A 20952-nucleotide genomic window follows, 5' to 3' on the forward strand; every position below is an offset into this window, starting at 1 on the left:
GGACTTCAACTCCCAGAGTACTCCAATCAGTATACTTTAACATGGGTGGACTTCAACTCCTAGAATTCCCCAGTCAGAATGCTTTAAGAGGGGTGGGCTTCAACTCCCCGAATCCCCCAGTCAGAATGCTTTAAGATGGGTGTACTTCAACTCCCAGAATTCCCCAATCAGTATACTTTAACATGGGTGGACTTCAACTCCCAGAATACCCCAATCAGTATACTTTAACATGGGTGGACTTCAACTCCTAGAATTCCCCAGCCAACATGCTTTAAGATGGGTGGACTTCAACTCCCAGAATTCCCCAATCAGTATACTTTTACATGGGTGGACTTCAACTCCCAGAATTCCCCAGTCAGAATGCTTTAAGAGGGGTGGACTTCAACTCCCAGAATTCCCCAGCCAGCTTGCTTTAAGATGGGTGGACTTCAACTCCCAGATTTCCCCAATCAGTATACTTTAACATGGGTGGACTTCAACTCCCAGAATTCCCCAGCCAGCATGGCCACGGAATGAGAATTCTGGGAGTTTACGTCCACAGTCCTAGAAGTGCCCCCGCCTATGGAGAAACACATGTCTTGTATGGATTGGATTGCAACTTCCAATCACCCCCAGCCAACCTTGTGTACATGTTGGGAAGAAAAGCAAATGTTTGATTGGCTGAAAATCCCCTTTCCCCATTTGGCCTTCCTTGGTTTCGGTTTCAGCACCTTTGTCCATTTCCAGACTTAGGGACTTCAACTCCCAGAATTCCACAGCCAGCATGGCCATGGGCGAGCATTCTGGGAGTTGAAGTCCACAACCTTGCATGACAGCGTCCCTTAGAGAGGCAGGTGCAGCTTTTATAAAAAATTGAAATTCTGCCTGTTCCACTACTCCAGCAACTTCTAGCTATGGCGGCACTGCCTGCACTAAATGGCTGCTTGTCAATGGAGAGAAGAGACTGTTGGAGTTCGAGAGTCTATGCCAGGGATCTCCCAACTTTGAGATTTGTGGACTTCAACTCCCAGGATTCCCCAGCTGACATGGCTGGCGAAAGAATTCTGGGAGTTGAAGTCCACAAGTCTTAAAGTTACCAAGTTTGGAGACCTCTGGCCTATGCTAATGTAAGGTTGAGGAAAGGCAGTTGGCCCTGTTTGCTTTGGTTGCTCAGCAACCATGACGGGACGTAGTCCCTCCCCCTCGCTTTTCCCCGGCGCCTCTCAATCTCCTCGGTCGCCTAGCGACGACCCCTCCCTCTTTTCCTCTCCCTTTAACGTCACGGTTTCGACGACCGGCAGGAAGCCGCGCGAGGGGAGGGGCGTGGCGCGCCGCGACGCCGTACGTGGCGCCGTGCGTGTGACGCCATCACCCGAGAAGGGTACGTGGCAGTGACGTCGAGGCCCGCCCTCTTCTCGCCTTGTTTGGCTGTTCGATGCGGAGGCCGGTGTTCGGAGCCGAGCCGCCCAGCGACGCCGAGAAACGCTCCGGGTCCGCGGGATTGGTGAGCGCGGGGTGGGGACCGGGTGGCCCTTGGGGGTGTCCCGTCGTAAAAGTCGTCCCCCCCCCGGTCTCGGGGTCTCCCCTGCCGCGTCGCCCCCTCTTTTCCTGCCGGTGTCCCCTCGAAAGGGCTCCCCCTTCCCCCCGCAGCTGCGCCTCCAGGGTGCCCCCTCCTTTGGGGTCCCCCCTTTCCCATGGATTTCTTCTCCTGCCCCGTTTTCCTGATGTCCCCGGCGGCTTGAACTACACCTCCCATGCTCCCCAGCTGGTAGGGTGAGGGGAGTAGATGTCCCCAAGCCAATGGAACTACATTTCCCATCCTCCCCTGCCTTGTGAGGTGAGGGGAGTAAATATCCCTCAGCCAGTGGTATTACACCTCCCATCCTCCCCAGCCTGATTGGTTGGGGGGAGTAGATGTCTCTGAGCCAATGAAATTACATGTCCCATCCTCCCCAGCCTGGTAGGGTGAGGGGAGTAAATATCCCTCAGTCAATGGAATTATATGTCCTATCCTCCCCAGCCTGGTGGGTTGAGAGAAGTAGATGTCCCCGAACTATTGAACTACACTTCCCATCCTCCCCAACCTGGTAGGGTGAGGGTGTAAATATGCCTGAACCAATGGAGTTACATATCCCATCCTTCCCAACCTGGTCGGTTTAGGGGAGTAAATATCCCTCAGCCAATGGAATTACATGACCCATCCTCCCCAGCCTGGTGGGGTGAGGGGAATAAATGTCCCCGAGCCAATTGAACTACACTTCCCTTCCTCCCCAACCTGGTGGGGTGAAGGGATTAGAGGACCCCAAGCCATGAACTACACTCCCCATCCTCCCCAACCTAGTGGAATGAAGGAAGTAGATGTTCCCTTCCCAAGTCACCTTGAACCACACCTCCCATCCTTCCCAGCCTGGTGGTTCAACCCAAATGGGGTTGTCCGTGTTTGCGCTCGGGACGGTCAGATTATTTTCCTTCCTTCCTCTCTTTTCCTTTGGCTGCCTTAGGCTTGGAGACCCGGGTTCAAATCCTCCTCCCCCCCACCAACTTGTCAAGTTAGCTTCTCGGGGTTCCGATCCCCTCCTGTCTTTCAACTGAGCCTACCTTGCAGGGCTGTGGTGGAATATTAAACCAAGGAAGAAGGAAGCTTTGGCGGTGTGGGTTACCATCAGCTGACTGCAGCAAGTTGTAGGATTTTGGTGCAGTGAAAACATTTGGCGCCTTGCTTTTTGTTTCTTCTGGCATTAGAATAAAACGTTGTTTATACCTAGGATTTCTGTCTTCCCTTCAATATTTAGATATCTATTCCCTCTGCAGGAATAGATCCCTTATGCTCAGACAGAACATATTAATTAAGGGGGATCATTCCTTAGTTCTTCCCGCTGAAATGAGGAGGCCAAAAAAGACACAGCTTGTATGAGGTAGCAACTTTGGGAGCAGCTAATAAGCAAGATTGTGTTTTGCCAGTTCCCAAACAGGAGACCATTATAGGAACCCCATAATAATTCATTTTAATTTCATGGTGAGTCAGTGATTGGTCTTAATGATAATTGAAGTGCTCTCTGAGCTTGGTGGTTTTCTTGCAGACGTTTCACTGCCAGAGTAGATAACTTCATCAGTGCTCGGAGGGGCATTGGCAACAAGCCCCATTCCTTCCTGATGTTATTCAGTTGGATCATGGAACATTTGCAAGAACACCACCGGGCTCAGAGAGGAGCAACAAGGATCCCAGTCCTCCTCCTCTTCTTCCTCTCCACAAACCCCACTTCCCTATGGCACTGATGACGTTACCTAGTTGGGTCGTGAAACATCTGCAAGAAAGCCACCAAGCTCAGAGAGTACCTCACAGTCATCCTCCTCATCCTCTACAAACCCCATTCCTTTCTAGCACTGATGATGTTACTCAGTTGGGTCGTGAAACATCTGCAGGAAAACCACCAATAGCAGTAGACTTATATACCGCTTCATAGGGCTTTCAGCCCTCTCTAAGCGGTTTACAGAGAGTCAGCATATCGCCCCCAACAATCTGGGTCCTCATTTTACCCACCTCGGAAGGATGGCTGAGTCAACCCTGAGCCGGTGGGATTTGAACCGCTGAACTGCTGATCTAGCAGTAGCTTGCAGTGCTGCATTTAACCACCGCGCCACCAAGCTCAGAGAGCACCAAGTACTCCTCATTCCAACTCCGAGCTACAAATAGTTTCTGTTGATAATTGAAGTATTGCACAGGTACTTTCCTACCCAACCAGACATTAGGAAACCCTGAATCAGATTGATTTTATGACATTTGAGAAGTCAGGCAAAAAAACAACAACACCCAGAATCTGGATTTGTTAAATATCTCTTATTAGAAAAAGCTGACTTTGACAGTTTCAACAAGTGACTTAAAAATAGAGAAGTTTCACTTTGTTAGGAAGTTCAGAGTTACTTCCTGTGGTCAGGTCACCGTGCTTAGAGATTTAGATTTAGATTTTACTTTATTTGTATGCCACCCTTTTCCCTGGGGGGACTCAGGGCGGCTCACAATTCAAGGGAGGGGAGGAACAGACAAGTTACAAAACATAACATGAAGATCATACACCGTTAAAAGCACAACAGTCATACCATTCGAGTGGGGCTTTAGTCTTTAGCCCCAGGCCTGTCGGAACAGCCAGGTTTTAAGGGCTATGCGGAAGGCCTGGAGGGTGGTGAGGGTACGAATCTCCACGGGGAGTTCGTTCCAGAGGGTCGAGCAGAGGAAAGGGAGCTCTCCCAACATCTAACTGTAATTTTGGGCTCAGTTTTGAACGCTGTTGATCCTGAAGGGGCCAGCAGATTGAATTTCCTTTATTTGTATGCCGCCCTTTTCCCTGGGGGGACTCAGGGCGGCTCACAATTCAAAGGGAGGGGGGGAAAGATTATAGGGGATACTCTGTAGACGCTGGGGTGATAAGGCAAACCCCCCAGCGGATAGGAGAAACCCCCCTAAACGGACGAGGAATTATCCTGCCATTTGGTTAGGACCAGCGATGGCGACCGCATAAGAAGGAAAGAAACAGAGAAGGAAGCAGTTGAAATCGGGAGATTTGTTACTATCGCTGATAACCCAAAGAGGAGGTCAACGTGAAATTGGCAGAGAGGGTTCAGAGTTTGTTGTTGTTGGCGGATTGTTCGTTTCCTATTCCGTTTCAGTCTCGGGTGTTGCTTAGGGGAAAAAAAAAAAAACCCTTCGTGCTTCTGGTGCCTTTCATTTTTAGTTTTCTTTTCAGCTCTAACTTCCAGACGCATAAATTAAAAGCGTCCCTCCTTATCACTGCTTTTGCTTTGAGTCATTGAAAGCAAAACTAATTGCATTCCATTTAAAAATCAACAACATGCCACCTCATAAAGAAAAAGATCTCGGAGAAAGAGAAAAAGAAAATAAAACTTAGAAAAAAAGAGGAACAAAGTTGTGCAGGACAAATATTTACAAATCAGGCATAGATTAAAATGGTAGCCATATTTCATGGGATTCTTTCATATGGGGTCTCTTGCTTGAGGAGGGGTGTAGACTAGAACAGCAGTCACCTACTGGTAGTGGTCCACAAGAAAATTTTGGTGGTCCGCCGGAAAATTATTTGCATTTTTGATATTGCACTCAATCAGGGGTCCTCAAACTACGGCCCCTGGGACGGATACGTGCAATGAACATTTGTGTTGCTGCAGGGAGTCTTCCATTCGGGGTCTTTTTGTGGGAGTCGGAGGGGGGGCAGAAATTCCCACTTGGGGTCTGCTTCGGCCTCCTGGTGGGGGGCTTTGGGCAAAGGCTGGAGGGAAGCACTGCTGGTGGGGAAGAGCCGGAGGGCCTCGTTCCAGTGGGGCTGCATCACGGCCTCGAACTGGCTGACCATCTCAGCCCGCCAAGCCTCCAGGTGCCGGCACCTGGCCTTGCACTCCTGCAGGTCTTCCCTCTGCTTGGAAAGCCCATGCTCCTAGTCCTCAGTGAGGTGCTCCTGCTGAGCCTCCTTCTCGGTCAGATCCAATTTGAACTGAGCTGTTTTGACAACTCTTTCTCCTGGGGGCTGCTCAGCTCCAGCAACTGCTTCCTGTTGGGGCCCTAAGGAACCCCGGGCGGGCAAGCGAGGAGTGGCAAGTAGTGCCTGGCAATGCACCCCTTGATGTGAGTGACATTGAACTGGGCACGCCCACCCAGTTACATGACCACCTAGCCACGCCCACCCAGCCAGTCATTAGGCAGATCGTATTAGTGGTCCGCGGGATTTAAAATTGTGAATTTAGTGGTCCCTGGGGTTCAAAAGGTTAGTGACCCCTGGACTAGAAGACCTCCAAAATCCCTTCTAACTCTCTGACTCTAACTCCAGAAGTCAGGACAAGAAGCAACGAATGGAAACTAATCAAGGAGAGAAGCCGGAACTAAGGAAAAATGTATCAGCAGAACAATTAATCAGTGGAACGGCTTGCCTCTAAAAGTTGAGGGTGGCGGAGTTTTTTAAGAAGAGACTGGAGAGCCATTAGTCCCAAGGACTTCCTGCTTAGGCAGGAGTTGTTGTTTGGGGAGGGGGGGCTGGGCCAGATGACTCCAAGGTCCCTTCCATCCCTGCTCTCCTCTAATCCCTTTCTCTTCCTTCCTTACAGCCACAGGTTATGAGCCTCCATGAATACGAGGAAACGCCACGGCTCCCGAAACACTGAGGAAGGCGTTTACCTGGGGCCATCCCAGACGCAAACTTTCTCTCCGCTTGGTGGTGCTCCTCCTGCGGCCGCCCCCGCCGCCGCCCCCATCAACCCTCCCCAACCTCAGTGGGAAGCCATGTCATGCCAGGACCGCACTCACGAGTTCCGCTCGGCCTGCAAGTCCTTGCAAAGCAGAGAAGTGAGTGCAGAGAAATGATCCGTTGGAACCCCAGGCCAAGGCAGAGTTGACGTTGTAGAAGGCAGGACCTTAAGGGGAAGCTCAGGGTTGTATTTTGGAGTCCAGGCAGTGTGAAGAAAAAAATTCCATAGAAAGGGGTGCTTAACTGAATTAGAAGAGCAGTCAAAAGGTTTACAATTCATTTGGGAATCAGGTTTGGGAGAAATAAATGATAATGATTGGAAAAATACTTGGAATAGAAGAGTGTATAACAATATCTCCGTCAGAATTAAGGAAAACGGATACAAAGCGATAGGGAGGGGGTACCTCACACCCCGTAAATTAAATCAAATAGATGGCAAATATACAAATATTTGTTGGAGGTGCAAGAAAGAAGTTGGAACATATAAACATATGTGGTGGGATTGTGATAGTGCCCAAAAATATGGGACACGGTGTTTAGAGAAATTAGAGCATTGTTGAATGTAAATTTAGAGATATCACTGAGGATTGCGTTACTGTTGCTAGTGGGGAAAAAGGGATATCAATGAAACAAAAAAGGAATTGCTTGTAAATTTGATAATGGCAGCTAGATTCGTGATGGCTAAATATTGGGGACGAAATTGGGATATTCAAAGAAACGAGTGGGATAATGAAATTTGGAGTATGGCAACGAATGACACATTAACAATGGAAATTAAAGTTAAGAAAGGGATGATCAAATCAACAATTATAACAAAATGTGGGGGGATTTTATAAAACCAGTGTTCAAATCAACAGTTATAACAAAATGTGGGGGGATTTTATAAAATCAGTGTTGGCAGAAGGCAAAGGGGAAGAAACCTACTCAAGAATATACACTGTATTGCCAAAAGTATTCCCTCACCCATCCACATAATCATACTCAGTTGTGATCGAATACTTTTGGCAATATAGTGTATGCTGTTTTGGAGGGGATGAGGGCACAATTGGAATGTATTGTATATCTAAGAAATATAAGGGGAGGGGGTGAGGTCTCCTGCCCAGCGTAGGGAAATGAAATGCACATCCTAAATTGGCATTTTTCCTACCCTCGGAAAAGTGAGGATGAGTAGACTTTTGGTTTTCGATGAGGGTTTAAAAAAAAAAGCAAATTTCTCTCTTCTGCTTTTCTGTTTCCAGAATGGGCTTCATGTGAACAAGCCGGCACAGAGTGGAGCCATCCGGCAAAGAAGTGAATTTACCCTCATGGCCAAGTAAGCACCTTGGACTGTTTATTTCTAACATGTTTGACCAGGCAGGGCGGGCACCGTTGAAGACCCCAATGAAGGCCTTTTAGGCATGGCTGCTGAAATGGGTATGCAGTCCCGGACTGCATTCAACAGAGCGGTAGAATCAAGAGGAGGTGTTCATAGTGGTTTATAATAGCAATAGCAATAGCAGTTAGACTTATATACCGCTTCATAGGGCTTTCATCCCACTCTAAGCGGTTTACAGAGTCAGCATATCGCCCCCACAGTCTGGGTCCTCATTTCACCCACCTCGGAAGGATGGAAGGCTGAGTCAACCTTGAGCCGGTGAGATTTGAACAGCCTCTCTGCTGAACTGCTCGGAGTCGGAACCCTGTCCAGGGTCCTCCACATCCTCCAGAGCCGACTCCTAGGGCCCCTCGCTGTCGGAGTCTGGTGGCAACTCCAACGGCTCCTGCTGGGCCACAACAACAACCTATATACACATATATGAGTATAATATAAGGGAACTAGATGAAAATTGCCAACAGCGATTTGGAAAGGAGGATTAGAAAAGTCTGTTATTAAATATTATGGATGTTTAGCTAGAACAGGACATAAGGATTCAGTGTTATTGGAGGATTTTAGAAATATTAAATGAAATGCCAGTATGTGATTATGTATTAAATTTTGGTTTATTTTATGATGAAAGACGTTTAAATAATTATAGTCAAACATAATTGGAGGTATAAGGGTAACGTATAAATATTTGAGTTAAAATACTTGAGTTAATATGAATTATGCTTGATGACTGTGGAAGAGATGCACGAAAACCTTTTGTAACCAACTGATACACTTTCTACAGTATGTAAGGAAGGAAGATCTTATGTGTTGTGTTTGTTTTGAAAATAAAAAAATAGATAAATTTTAAAAAAAAAGGTAATTCAGCGTAGCGAACAATATTGCAAATTTGGTATTGTATTTGACGGCCCCGTCTCTTTGTCATTCTCAGGCGGATTGGGAAGGATCTCAGCAACACTTTTGCCAAGCTGGAAAAGCTAACAATTTGTGAGTATCTTGGGACTTACGTGCTGCGAAGATTATTGTGTGACTCGTAGCAATTGGGGGGGGGATCACGGAGAGGCATCAGCGGAAATAATGGAAAATAAACAAGGATAAGACGAAGATCTTCGTTAAGAATTTTACAGATATATAAAGCGAATTTTGATGGGAAGAATAAATACACAGATAGTTTAAAAAGTGTTTAGTTATATAGTTGACAGCGAAATGTGCAACACTTAAAAAGAGGACAATTATCTGAAACTGAAGAGGCGAATTAAACAGGACTTGGAAAAAAGGAAGGACTTACAACAGGAAGAATAACAGCCATAAAAATGAATATTCTGCCCATTAATGGAAAGCAGGAAAAATGCAGGAATGAAAAAAACTGTAATCTGGTTGTGAATGGAAAAGAATATTTGTAGCTCAGGGATGGATTGTGGAGTCCTCGGTGATCTCTGAGCTTGGTGTTTGTTGTTCTGGAGACATTTCATTACCCAACTAGGTAACATCATCAGCTCTAAGAGGGAGTGAAGGTTGTGGAATGGACGAGGAGGTGGAGAATGGGCAGAGGAGGACGTTGGGGTCTTTGGTGCTCTCTGAGCTGGGTGGTTTTCTTACAGACATTTCATGACCCAGCTAGGTAACATCATCAGTGTTAAAAAGGAATGGGGTTTGTAGAGAGGAGGAGGACTGTGGGACCCTCTCTGAGCTTGGTGGCTTTCTTACAGACGTTTCATGACCCAACTAGGTAACATCATCAATGCTAGAGGGAAGTGGGGTTTGTTGACAGGAGGAGGAGGAGGATTGTGGGGTCTTTGGTGCTCTCTGAGCTTGGTGGCTTTCTTGCAGACGTTTCGTAACTCTACTGGGTAAGATTATCAGGGCTAGAAGGGAGGGGATTTTATGGAAAGGAGGAAGAAGACCGTCAGGATGCTTTCTGAACTTTTCTTGCAAATGTTTTATGACCCAACTAGGGAACGTCACCCATGCTAGAAGGGAGGGAGGTTTGCAGAGTGGAGGAGATGGAGGAGAAGAGGGGAAGGAGGAGGACCGTGGGGTCCTTCACGCTTTCTGAGCTTGGTTGTTTCCTCACAAACCTTTCTTGACTGGCCGACATCATCTGTGCTCAGAAATATCTGCTGGCAAACAGCCAAGCTCAGGGAACACCAAGGACTCCATGGGAACAGCTGTGTTTAAATAAGAGAAAAACTTTGTCCCAAATTGGAACAGGGGAGGCCGTGCTGCTGTTCCCTCTAACAGATTTTGAAAATAATTCTCTAGTTGCCACTTATGAAACTAGAAGCCTGATACTATAGCTGCCCGTTTTAAGGGAAAGGGAAAGGAGGAAGAAAGAAGAAAGGGAAGGAAAAGAGGGAGCAAGGGAGGGAAGGAAGATGGGAAGGGAAAGAGAAGGAGGAAGGAAGAAGAAAGGGAAGGGAAAGATGGAGTAAGGGAGGGAAGGAAGGTGGGAAGGGAAAGAGAAGGAGGAAGGAAGAAGAAAGGGAAGGGAAAGATGGAGCAAGGAAGGGAAGGAAAATGGGAAGGGAAGGAGGAAGAAAGAAAGGGAAGGAAAAGAGGAAGGAAGGGAAAGGGAGATAGGAAGAGAGGAAAGGAAGATGGGAAGGGAAGGAGGAAGAAAGAAAGAGAAGGAAAAGAGGGAGGGAGAGAAATGGAGATAGGAAGGGAGGGAAGGAAGATGGGAAGGGAAGGAGGAAGAAAGAAGAAAGGGAAGGAAAAGAGGGAGGGAGAGAAATGGAGATAGGAAGGGAGGGAAGGAAGATGGGAAGGGAAGGAGGAAGAAAGAAGAAAGGGAAGTAAAAGAGGAAGGAAGGGAAAGGGAGATAGGAAGGGAGGGAAGGAAGATGGGAAGGGAAGGAGGAAGAAAGAAGAAAGGGAAGGAAAAGAGGAAGGGAGGGGGGAAAGGGAGATAGGAAGGGAGGGAAGGAGGATGGGAAGGGAAGGAGGAAGAAAGAAAGAAAGAAAGGGAAGGAAAAGAGGAAGGGAGGGAAAGGGAGATAAGAAGGGAGGGAAGGAAGATGGGAGGGAAGGAGGAAGAAAGGGAAGGAAAAGAGGGAGGGAGATGGGAAGGGAAAGGAAGGGAGGGAGGAATGAAGAGAGATGGATAGGTAGGAGCAAGGAAGATGGGAAGGGAAAGGGAAAAGGAGAGGAAGAGAAAGCAAAAAGGGAGGAATAAAGATGGAAGGGAGGGCAGAAATAGAGATGGATGGGATTGGAGAAGGGAATGGGTGGGGGTGGAAGAGGGAGGAAGAAGATGGGAAGAAAAAGAAAGGAAGGAGTGAAGAAAATTGAGAGAGAGAGAGGACAGGGGGACCTGGTGAGGTTGTTGGGAGGCGAGGCAAAAGAAAAAAATAATGACCCTCAATATCACTCTTTGCCTACTCAGTGGCCAAACGGAAATCGCTCTTCGACGACAAAGCAGTGGAGATAGAGGAGCTGACTTACATCATCAAGCAGGTAAGGAATGTTGTGGCCCGCCAACACAGCTGCCAGCAGATTCAGACAGTGATGAGGTTGGGGAGGAAGACGGACCAGTCCTGGAGTCTGGGGAAGGCTCTGTGTCGGAGGCAGAGAGGGGGCCCGCCCCGTCTGACAGTTCCCAGCTGCCTTCGGAGTTAGACATCAATGGAGCAGAAGAACAGCTGGAGCCTGTTCCGAGTGTGCACATTGGCAGACGAAGCGAAAGAATGGGTTGACTTGGGAGTAAGGCCACAGTGAGTCGGTGAATGTCCCCTCCCAGAGGAAATAAAAGAGGAGCGACAGGGGAATGGAGTTTGCAGGAGGCCATTAGTTTGCTTCATTGATTCGTGACTCTCCGAGACTCCTGGCCAAGTTTTGCAGATCTCAGCCTGGCAGCTCTCCAAGCCAGATGAGGTCTGTGACCGTAAATCCTCCCTCGAAAGACTTTGATGGAGGTGAAGGAGCAGAATTCACAGCAAATTTAAGAAAAGGGGTTTTTGTCGGGACAACAAGGAGTTGGCTTCAGGCTCTCGGGAAGCCTCGGTCAGAACAAGGAAGGCGGAAATCCGGCGCCCGCAGGCCGAAAAGAACCGGCAGCCATTCCGTCGGGTTCTCGCTGCCCTCACCCCTCAACCTGGTCCCTTTCTAACCTCCCGCAGGACATCAACAGTCTGAACAAACAAATCGCGCAACTCCAGGAGTTCGTCAAAGCCAAAGGCTGCCTCACCGGGAGACATGTCCAAACGCACTCCAACACGGTGGTCGTCTCTTTGCAGGTGAGGCTCCGGGAACCGCAGAAAAACAGCAAAAACCCTGTTACGTTTTCTAAATTTTAGGGAGCAGGGAGGAGATTGGGGTGGGGGTAGGTTGAGGAAAAAGGCTGCGGCGGTGCCCTTCTCTCAGGATTGAACTCCTGGCTTGCTTTTTCCCTGGCGCCAAAGCTTCACCTACCCCGAGCTGACCCTTAGGTGCATCGAAAAGGTTCCACCACAAAACCGCGTTCGACTAAAGGGCGCTCGACGAAACCGCGTAGCTGACGTCATCACAGGGCGACAACAGCGCGGAGACAGAAGCACGCTGTAAATGCTAAACCTAAAATTAACCCCTAAACCTAACCCCCCTAAACCTAACCCCCCTAAACCTAACCCCAAACCTAAACCTAACCTTAAAGCTAACCCTAAAGCTAACCCTAAAGCTAACCCTAAAGCTAACCCTAAAGCTAACCCTTAACTTAACCCTAAATCTAATCCTAACCCTTAACCTAACCCTTAACCTAACCCTAAACCTAACCCTAAACCTAATCCTAACCCTTAACCTAACCCTAACCCTAAACCTAACCCTAACCCTAACCCTAATCCTAACCCTTAACCTAACCCTAAACCTAACCCTTAACCTAACCCTAAACCTAATCCTAACCCTTAACCTAACCCTAAACCTAACCCTAACCCTAATCCTAATCCTAACCCTTAACCTAACCCTAAACCTAACCCTTAACCTAACCCTAAACCTAACCCTAAACCTAATCCTAACCCTTAACCTAACCCTAAACCTAACCCTAATCCTAAACCTAAACCTAACCCTAAACCTAACCCTAAACCTAACCCTTACCTTAACTTGAATCGGCTTGCTTTCAAAGCGCTATTTAAAGCGCCCTTCTTTCTCCGCGCTCGCTGTTGTCGCCCTGTTGATGACATCAGCGACGCAGTTTAATCGGGCGCGCTTTAGTCGGGCGCGGTTTTGTCGTGCCACGCATTGAAAATACGCTCCCTGTAAAGTGTTCACCCCCGCTAGTACCTGCTGCTCCTGGATGGGTGGCACCAGCAACGGGCAAAAGGGTGGGACGTTTTCTCGGAGCCGCAGAGCAGGACAAGGGACCCTGAATTTCTGTCTTCCCTCCTCCCTTCTTTTGTAGTCGAAACTGGCTTCCATGTCCAATGATTTCAAGTCGGTTTTGGAGGTGCGGACGGAGGTGAGTGGTCAGCTGTGGCTTTTGTGCTTTGCCCCCCCCCCACCCGGGGGGGGGGAGTGTCTGTGCCTGGTAGCCCTTTTCACTGTTGGGAAGGGAGGGATGGAGGAAGGAGCTGAAGGAAAGGAAAGGAAAAAGGAAAGGGAGACAGAAGAAAGGAAAGGAAGGGAAGGATAGAAAATGGAAGGGAAGAAAAAAGGGAAGGGAAAAGGAAGGGAAGGGAAGACAGAAGAAAGGAAGGGAAGGGATAAGGGAAGGAAAAAGGAAAGAGAGATAGAAGAAAGGAAGGGAAGATAGAAGAAAGGAAGAGAAGGGAAGCGGAAAGGAAAGAAAAGTAGATAGAAGAAAGGAAGGGACAAGGAAAGGAAGGGAAGGCAGAAGAGAGGAAGAGAAGGGATAAGGGAAGGGAAGGAAAAAGGAAAGAGATAGAGATAGAAGAAAGGAAGGGAAGATAGAAGAAAGGAAGAGAAGGGAAGCAAAAAGGAAAGGAAAGAAAGGTAGATAGACGAAAGAAAGGGACAAGGAAAGGAAGGGAAGATAGAAGAAGGGAAGGAAAAGAAAAATAGAAGAAAGGAAGGGAAGATAGAAGGAAGAGAACGGAAGCAAAAAGGAAAGGAAAGAAAGGTAGATAGATAGAAGAAAGAAAGGGACAAGAAAAGGAAGGGAAGATAGAAGAAGGGAAGGGGAGGAAAAAGGGAGGAGATAGAGATAGAAGAAAGGAAGGGAAGATAGAAGAAAGGAAGAGAAGGGAAGCAAAAAAGAAAGGAAAGGAAAGAAAGGTAGATAGAAGAAAGAAAGGGACAAGGAAAGGAAGGGAAGACAGAAGAAGGGAAGGGGAGGAAAAAGGAAAGGAAACAGTTCATTTACTTAGCTGTTGGGGAAGGCAGGGAAGGAAGGAAGGAGATCGAGAGGGAGGAAGAAAGAGAGTGAAGGGAAGGGGGAGAGATAAGGGAGGGAGGGAGGAGGTGAAGATGGAAAGGAAGGGAAAGAGAAGGAGGGAGAGCCGAAGGAAGGAAAAAGACGATAGATGATGGATCTGACATACGGTGGGAGAGAGGGGAGGGGTGGGATAGAATACTATCAATAGAGGAAGGGTAAATAGAGCCATAGAATTGAGAGGGGCTCCTCTTGGTTTGCCTACCTGGCCCTTCTCTAACCCCGTGACCCTCCCTTTCTCCCCCCCCCCTCCCCACATTCCCCTTCCCCAGAATCTTAAGCAGCAGAAGAGTCGGCGAGAGCAATTTTCCCGTCCCCCGGTGGCCAATATGCCTCTCCAGGCAAACAACCTAGGTGAGTTTCTCCCTCCCCTCCATCACGTGGGGCAGAATCGGTGGATGCCGGGGTGGCTTCGGGCAGGTGGAGGAAGAGGAGGGGGGGTGAAACCTTTGTCCCTCCCTGGAACTGGGAGGCTTCGGAGGCGCCGCTTCTGACCTGGTCTCCTCCTTACAGGGGGTTCCAGCGTGCTTCAGGACGAACGCCGGTACTCGGGAGACGTGGCCATTGACATGGACAATCGGACGAGTCAGCAGCAGTTGCAACTTATCAATGAACAGGTGCCTTGGAGATGGAGACCTACAAAGTAGAATGTTGCCCTGTCTATCTATCTATCTATCTATCTATCTATCTATCTATCTATCTATCTATCTATCTATCTATCTATCTATCTATCTATCTATCTATCTATCATCTATCTATCTATCTATCTATCTATCTATCTATCTATCTATCTATCTATCTATCTACCTACCTACCTACCTACCTACCTACCTACCTACCTACCTACCTACCTCTATCTATCTATCTATCTATCTATCTATCTATCTATCTATCTATCTATCTATCTATCTATCTATCTACCTACCTACCTACCTACCTACCTACCTATCTATCTCTATCTATCTATCATCTATCTATCTATCTATCTATCTATCTATCTATCTATCTACCTATCTATCATCTATCTATCTATCTATCTATCTATCTATCTATCTATCTATCTACCTACCTACCTACCTACCTACCTACCTACCTACCTACCTACCTACCTACCTACCTACCTCTATCTATCTATCTATCTATCTATCTATCTATCTATCTATCTATCTATCTATCTACCTACCTACCTATCTACCTATCTATCATCTATCTATCTATCTATCTATCTATCTATCTATCTATCTATCTATCTATCTATCTATCTATCTCTATCTATCTATCATCTATCTATCTATCTATCTATCTATCTATCTATCTATCTATCTATCTATCTATCTATCTATCTATCTATCTATCTATCTATCTATCTATCTATCCCTATCTTCCTTTCCATCATTTATATTATCTGTCTATCTATCCATCCATCTACCTATCCCTGTCTGTGTCTATTTCATCTATCCACGCATCTATCCCTATCTCCCTTTCAATCATTTATCTAACTACTGTATCTATACATAATCTATTATCGGTCTGTCTGTCTATCTCCCTGTGTCCCTTATTATCATTTATCTATCTCCGTGTATCTATAGTAGAATTTTAAATTGTTTTATCTATCTATCTATCTATCTATCTATCTATCTATCTATCTATCTATCTCTATCTTTCATCTATCCACAGTGTCTGTCTGTCTGTCTCATTCCACCATCCATCTATCTATCTATCCTCTATCTATCTATCTATCCATCTATCTATCTATCTATCTATCTATCTATCTATCTATCTATCTATCTATCATCTATCTATCTATCTATCTATATCTATCTTTCATCTATCCACAGTGTCTGTCTGTCTGTCTCATTCCACCATCCATCTATCTATCTATCCTCTATCTATCTATCTATCTATCATCTATCTATCTATCTATCTATCTATCTATATCTATCTATCTATCTATCTATCTATCTATCTATCTATCTATCTATCTATCTATCTATCTATCTATCTATCTATCTCTATCTCTATCTCTCTATCTCTCTATGTATCTATCTATGTCTATTCAGCCATCCATCCATCCATCCATCCATCCATCCATCCACAGCCTGTCTGTCTCTTTGTCTCTGTCTGTCGGTCTATCATCTGCCTGCCTGCCTGCCTGCCTGCCTGCCTACCTACCTACCTACCTACCATCCATCCATCCATCCATCCATCCATCCATCCATCCATCCATCTATCATCCATCTATCTATCTATCTATCTATCTATCTATCTATCTATCTATCTATCTATCTATCTATCTATCTATCTATCTATCTCAGTCCCTTTGCTAACCCCCTGGGCTTGCGTTAAATTTGTAAACGTGACCGCCGGGGTTTAAAGGAGGCCATTTTAAAGCTCTGCCATCTATGCTTAATGTTTCAGAACCACAATTTGGGAAAAACATTGAATGAATCCACACCCCCGCTTAAAAAAAACAACCCACACCAACTTGACTTTCCCCCCATCTTTTGCAGGATTCGTACATCCAGAGCCGGGCGGATACGATGCAGAACATCGAATCGACCATCGTAGAGCTGGGCTCCATATTTCAACAACTGGCACACATGGTTAAAGAACAGGAAGAGACGATCCAGAGGTCAGAGGCCCCAGCTGGCTTCCCACATGCTTCTAACCGAGCCATGATTCGCTCCGCAGCGGCTCGTTACGCAGCCACAACCTTAGAAGGGTTGATTATGTTGTGAACCGGCCGCAAGGCCTGGTGGCCCCATCTGGGATGAAGGGACCATAGTCCTCGCCTTACGGCTGTCCTACAGCTGGTCATTTGTTTCCTTTTAGAGGGTCGTTGAGGCCACTTGGAAGTTTCTCTGTGTCCTCAGGGTCACCCGAATGGAGCAAATGGTTCCTTTAGTCTGCTATTTTTCCTCTGGAAATCCATTCCTCCTCCCACACCATTCCAAGGGTGACCATCCCAAATTGTATCGCTAAACATCCGTAAAGATTCTCCGTCATCTTGGTTATGGTTGTCCCAAAGGTGCTTTTATTTTTTCAGGAGGCGAACTGGATTTTCTTGGTTTTTTCTTTTTGAAGAAAAAGACAGCTGGTCATTTGCATCCTTTTTAGAGGGTCGTTGAGGCCACTTGGAGGTTTATTTGTGTCTTCTTTAAAGACATTTCGCTTCTCATCCAAGAAGCTTCTTCTGCTCTGACTGGATGGTGGGGAAAGGAAGGATTGAGACTCCTTGCAGACAGCTGGTCATTTGCATCCTTTTAGGGAGTCATTGAGGCCACTTGGAGGTTTATCTTCTCAGGGTCCCCTGAGTGGGATGGTTTTCCAATGGAAAAATTGCTGTCTGCAAGGAGGATCAATCCTTCCATTCCCCACCATCCAGTCAGAGCAGTAGAAGCTTCTTGGAGGAGAAGCGAAAGGTCTTTAAAGAAGACACAAATAAACCTCCAAGTGGCCTCAGTGACTCTCTAAAAAGGATGCAAATGACCAGCGGTCTAGAAGGAGCATCAATCCTTCCCTTCCCCACCATCCAGTCAGAGCAGAAGAAGCTTCTTGGAGGAGAAGCAAAAGGTCTTTAAAGAAGACACAAATAAACCTCCAAGTGGCCTCAATGACCCTCTAAAAAGGATGCAAATGACCAGCTGTCTGCAAGGGGCATCAATCCTTCCCTTCCCCACCATCCAGCCAGAGCAGAAGCTTCTTTGAGAAGCAAAAACCCTTCAAAGGAAAAGTAGCTTAGGGGGGGTGGTAAGGCAACTGGGGGAGGGGGGAAACCTCTCCTGCTAAGGAAGCCCGCTCCTCAATTTCCCTTGCAATTCTGCCCTCCAATGTAGAATCGACGCCAACGTAGAAGACACCCAGCTGAACGTGGAGGGCGCCCACATGGAGATCCTGAAGTATTTCCAGTCGGTCTCCTCCAACCGGTGGCTGATGGTCAAGATCTTCCTCATTCTGATCGTCTTCTTCATCATCTTCGTGGTCTTCTTCGCCTGACGGAGGAGGGGGCTCGACCTCCCGCCCCCCCCTTTTCCTCGTCGTACTCCCTGAGCCGCGACGGACACTGGACACTGCCACGTTTTGCCGGAGAGAGGCGCAGGGCTGCCCCGAAACCCGCGGCCGGCGACCCGCCCTGCTCCCCTTCACTCGCGGTTCCTCCGGCCCGGAAACGAGCGGATGGGAGCGCGAGAGCATTTGGGAACGAGGCTGCGGACGGAACCCCCGTCGAACGGGACTCAGCCCGCGGAGCGCATGTTAGTGCCGTGTTTCTCAACCTGGCCAGGTTTTGAGACGGGTGTGTATGTGTGGATGTCAACTGCTAGGATTCCCCAGCCGGCAGGCTTTAAGAGCGGGGAGGGGACTTTCCATTCCTGATTGGGGGAATTCTGGGAGTTGAAGTCCACCCGTCTTCAAGCTGCCAGGCTGAGCAACTGTGGGGTAGTGGGACCAGTATCTTCCTCCTCCTCCCTTTTGTCTGTGTGTGTGTGTGTGTGTTTTCCCCATCCTCAGATCTGCTCAGATCTGCTCACTGCAACCTTTTTTTTTTTTTTAATTTTTAAAACAAATATGAGTATTTCAGAATGGATTCCAAACTTTTCCACGCCTGGTGAGGAGAGAGAGAGAGAGAGCTGGGTTTTTTGGATCAGGAGGATGGCCGCCTTCCCTCCGCCACCACCCCTACGAGGCAGGATTCTCCCCCTCTTTTTAACGTATTTAAGTTGTTATTCTTCTTCCTTTCTTTCTTTTCGGGGACTAGTTCTTCCATAGCACGGGGAGTAGACCAGGCCCTTCGCCCAGCTGCTTTCTCTCTCCTTCTGAAGACTCCCCTACACAAACACACACACACACACACAGACACACACATCCCAGTAGGCAGGTTTTTGTAGCAGTTTGAGCCTTTCTGACCAAGTGTGTCTTCTCTAAGCTAAACTGGAATGGAAGAGCGGTTCTCGATCAATGTTGGGAAGGAGCCCCAGTTCTTCAGCTAATTGATAGGCTTCCATCCTTTTCTCTTTCCCTCCTTCCCTTCTTCCTTCTTTCCTCCCCCTCTCTTTCTCTGTCTGTTCCTTCCCTTCTCCGTTTATCCTCCTTCCCTCCTTTTTTCTTCCTCCTCCTCCCCTCCTCTTCATCTCTTCTTCCTCCTTTCCTCCTCCTCCTTTTTTCCTCCTTTCCTCCTCTTCCGCTTCTCCATCTTGTCTTCCCTTCTCTCTTCCTCCTTCCCTCCTTTTTTCCTCCTTTCCTCCTCTTCCTCTTCTCCATCTTGTCTTCCCTTCTCTCTTCCCTCCTTTTTTTCCTCCTCTTCTCTTCATCTCTTCTTCTCTTCCTCTTTCCCTCCTCCTATTTTCCCCTCCTCTTCCTCTTTCCCTTCTCCTCTTCCCTCCTCCCCCCTGCCCACCATACCCAATCAGATTTGCTCTTCTAGTACAGGAGCAAAGAACCAAACTACGAATGTCTCTTTTCCCACCCACCCACCCCCCTCCCCGTGCCTGTCATTTTTTCAGCCCGGCTCATCATGCAAAGCTCTGGGGGCTTTAAATGCAGCAGCCTTAGGCCAGGTGGGATTCTACTGGCTCCCAGTAGGGCTATTGTTCGACTTTCCGATCCATTTCGGCTCCCAACAGTTCTCCGTTCTCACGAAAGGAGCGGAAAAAAGCATCTCTGCTTCCCCCCCCCCCCAAACTTTAATGTTTTTACACTACTGGAGAATAATACAATTTATTCTTTAATTTCCTTTTTTTTAAAATTAAAAAAAAAAGCCTACGCTGGGGCCACGATATCCCTCTCTTGGCCCAGTTATGGTGGCTGAGCCGTAAACTTCCTTTCTCCCCACCTTTTTTTTTTTTCTTAAATAGGGAGCCGGAGTTCTTTTCCTCCCCTCCACCCACTTTGCAAACGGTCCTTAAATGCCCCCATTTTGCTCTCCTTCCTGAAAAAGATGGTGCCAGTAACCCCGGGGAGAGAGGGGGGGGGAGCGATTTCTCTGCTGCGGTTTGAGTGGGTGGGCTGGGGGGGGGGGAAACGAACTGTTTTTCTAATCCGAATTCCAACTGCGAGCAGTCCCAGCTCTTCCTTGTGCTCCGAAAACTATTAAAACGAAAAAGGAAAAAAAACAACAACCTACTTTAAACCAACATCCCGTTCCCTTTCTGCGTCTTGTATGCCGGCCTCGATCAGAGGCCTCTTTAACTATTTGGCCGTCCGGATTTTGTCGGTGGGAGATTCTCGAATTCAGGGTGGTGCCAAAAAAAAAATCACCTTTTCAAAAGGCAACTGGACTTCGGGTTCTATTTCCCTTCCTGAAGATGTTTCGCTCCTCATCCCAGGAAGCTTCTCCCCTTCTGCAGAGCGGAAGACGCTTCTTGGACAAGGAGCGGAAAGTCTTCAAGGGAAAAATAAAAAATAAAAAGTCCAGTTGGGACACCCTTTTTTGTTTTGGCCTACCCAGGGATGTTGTGTGAATCTGTGGGATGAACGTACCTTGGTTTTGGCCTGCAAATCCAGAAGATTGGCTTCATCTGTTTAGGAAGTGTTAAAACAGGTGCGTTTTAGGGACGTGGTGGCTCAGGGGCTAAGACGCTGAACTTGTTGATCAGAAAAGTCAGCAGTTGGGTGGTTCGAATCCCTAGCGCCGCATAACGAAGGGAGCTCCCGTGACTTGTCCCAGCTTCTGCCAACCGAGCAGTTCGAAAGCATGTAAAAAATGCAAGTAGAAAAATAGGAGCCACCTTTGGTGGGAAGGGAACAGCATTCCATGCGCTTTCGGCATTGAGTTATGCTGGCCACATGACCACGGAGACGTCTTCAGACAGCGCTGGCTCTTCGGCTTTGAAACGGAGATGAGCAGCGCCCCCTAGAGTCGGGAACGACCAGCACATATGTGCAAGGGGAACCTTTACCTTTAATCTGTTCAGGATGTGTTAAAACAGGTGTGTTTAGTGAAGTCACTTCCTTAAGGGTGCAATAATAGCCCCAACCAAAATCACACCTTACATGTACAA

General features: G+C 47.5%; 1 protein-coding gene across 1 annotated transcript; it reads left to right on the forward strand.

The window, feature by feature from the left end:
- The first annotated feature begins 1352 nt into the window (after positions 1 to 1352).
- Positions 1353 to 19633, forward strand: STX5 (syntaxin 5). The gene is made up of 11 exons (XM_087705205.1): positions 1353 to 1483; positions 6088 to 6325; positions 7466 to 7539; positions 8525 to 8580; positions 10979 to 11049; positions 11712 to 11828; positions 12965 to 13021; positions 14227 to 14308; positions 14468 to 14571; positions 16465 to 16586; positions 17791 to 19633. The coding sequence occupies exons 2-11, from the start codon at positions 6107 to 6109 to the stop codon at positions 17948 to 17950; spliced, it is 1062 nt and encodes a 353-aa protein (XP_087561331.1). The 5' UTR covers positions 1353 to 1483; positions 6088 to 6106; the 3' UTR covers positions 17951 to 19633.
- The last annotated feature ends 1319 nt before the right edge of the window (positions 19634 to 20952 follow it).

The sequence above is a fragment of the Thamnophis sirtalis genome, unplaced genomic scaffold, assembly GCF_051295495.1.
Source record: "Thamnophis sirtalis isolate CommonGarterSnake01/CBP01778 unplaced genomic scaffold, rThaSir2_p1.2 scaffold_2, whole genome shotgun sequence".
Lineage (NCBI taxonomy): Eukaryota > Metazoa > Chordata > Lepidosauria > Squamata > Natricidae > Thamnophis > Thamnophis sirtalis.

What these genes read in the sequence shown, in the direction of transcription:
- STX5 (XM_087705205.1), top strand. Translation starts at nt 6,107, where the DNA reads ATGAATACGAGGAAACGCCACGGCTCCCGAAACACTGAGGAAGGCGTT. An exon ending in GCTGGAAAAGCTAACAATTT is followed by an intron (nt 8,581 to 10,978) that starts GTGAGTATCTTG and finishes TTGCCTACTCAG; the next exon opens with TGGCCAAACGGAAATCGCTC. An exon ending in TGACTTACATCATCAAGCAG is followed by an intron (nt 11,050 to 11,711) that starts GTAAGGAATGTT and finishes AACCTCCCGCAG; the next exon opens with GACATCAACAGTCTGAACAA.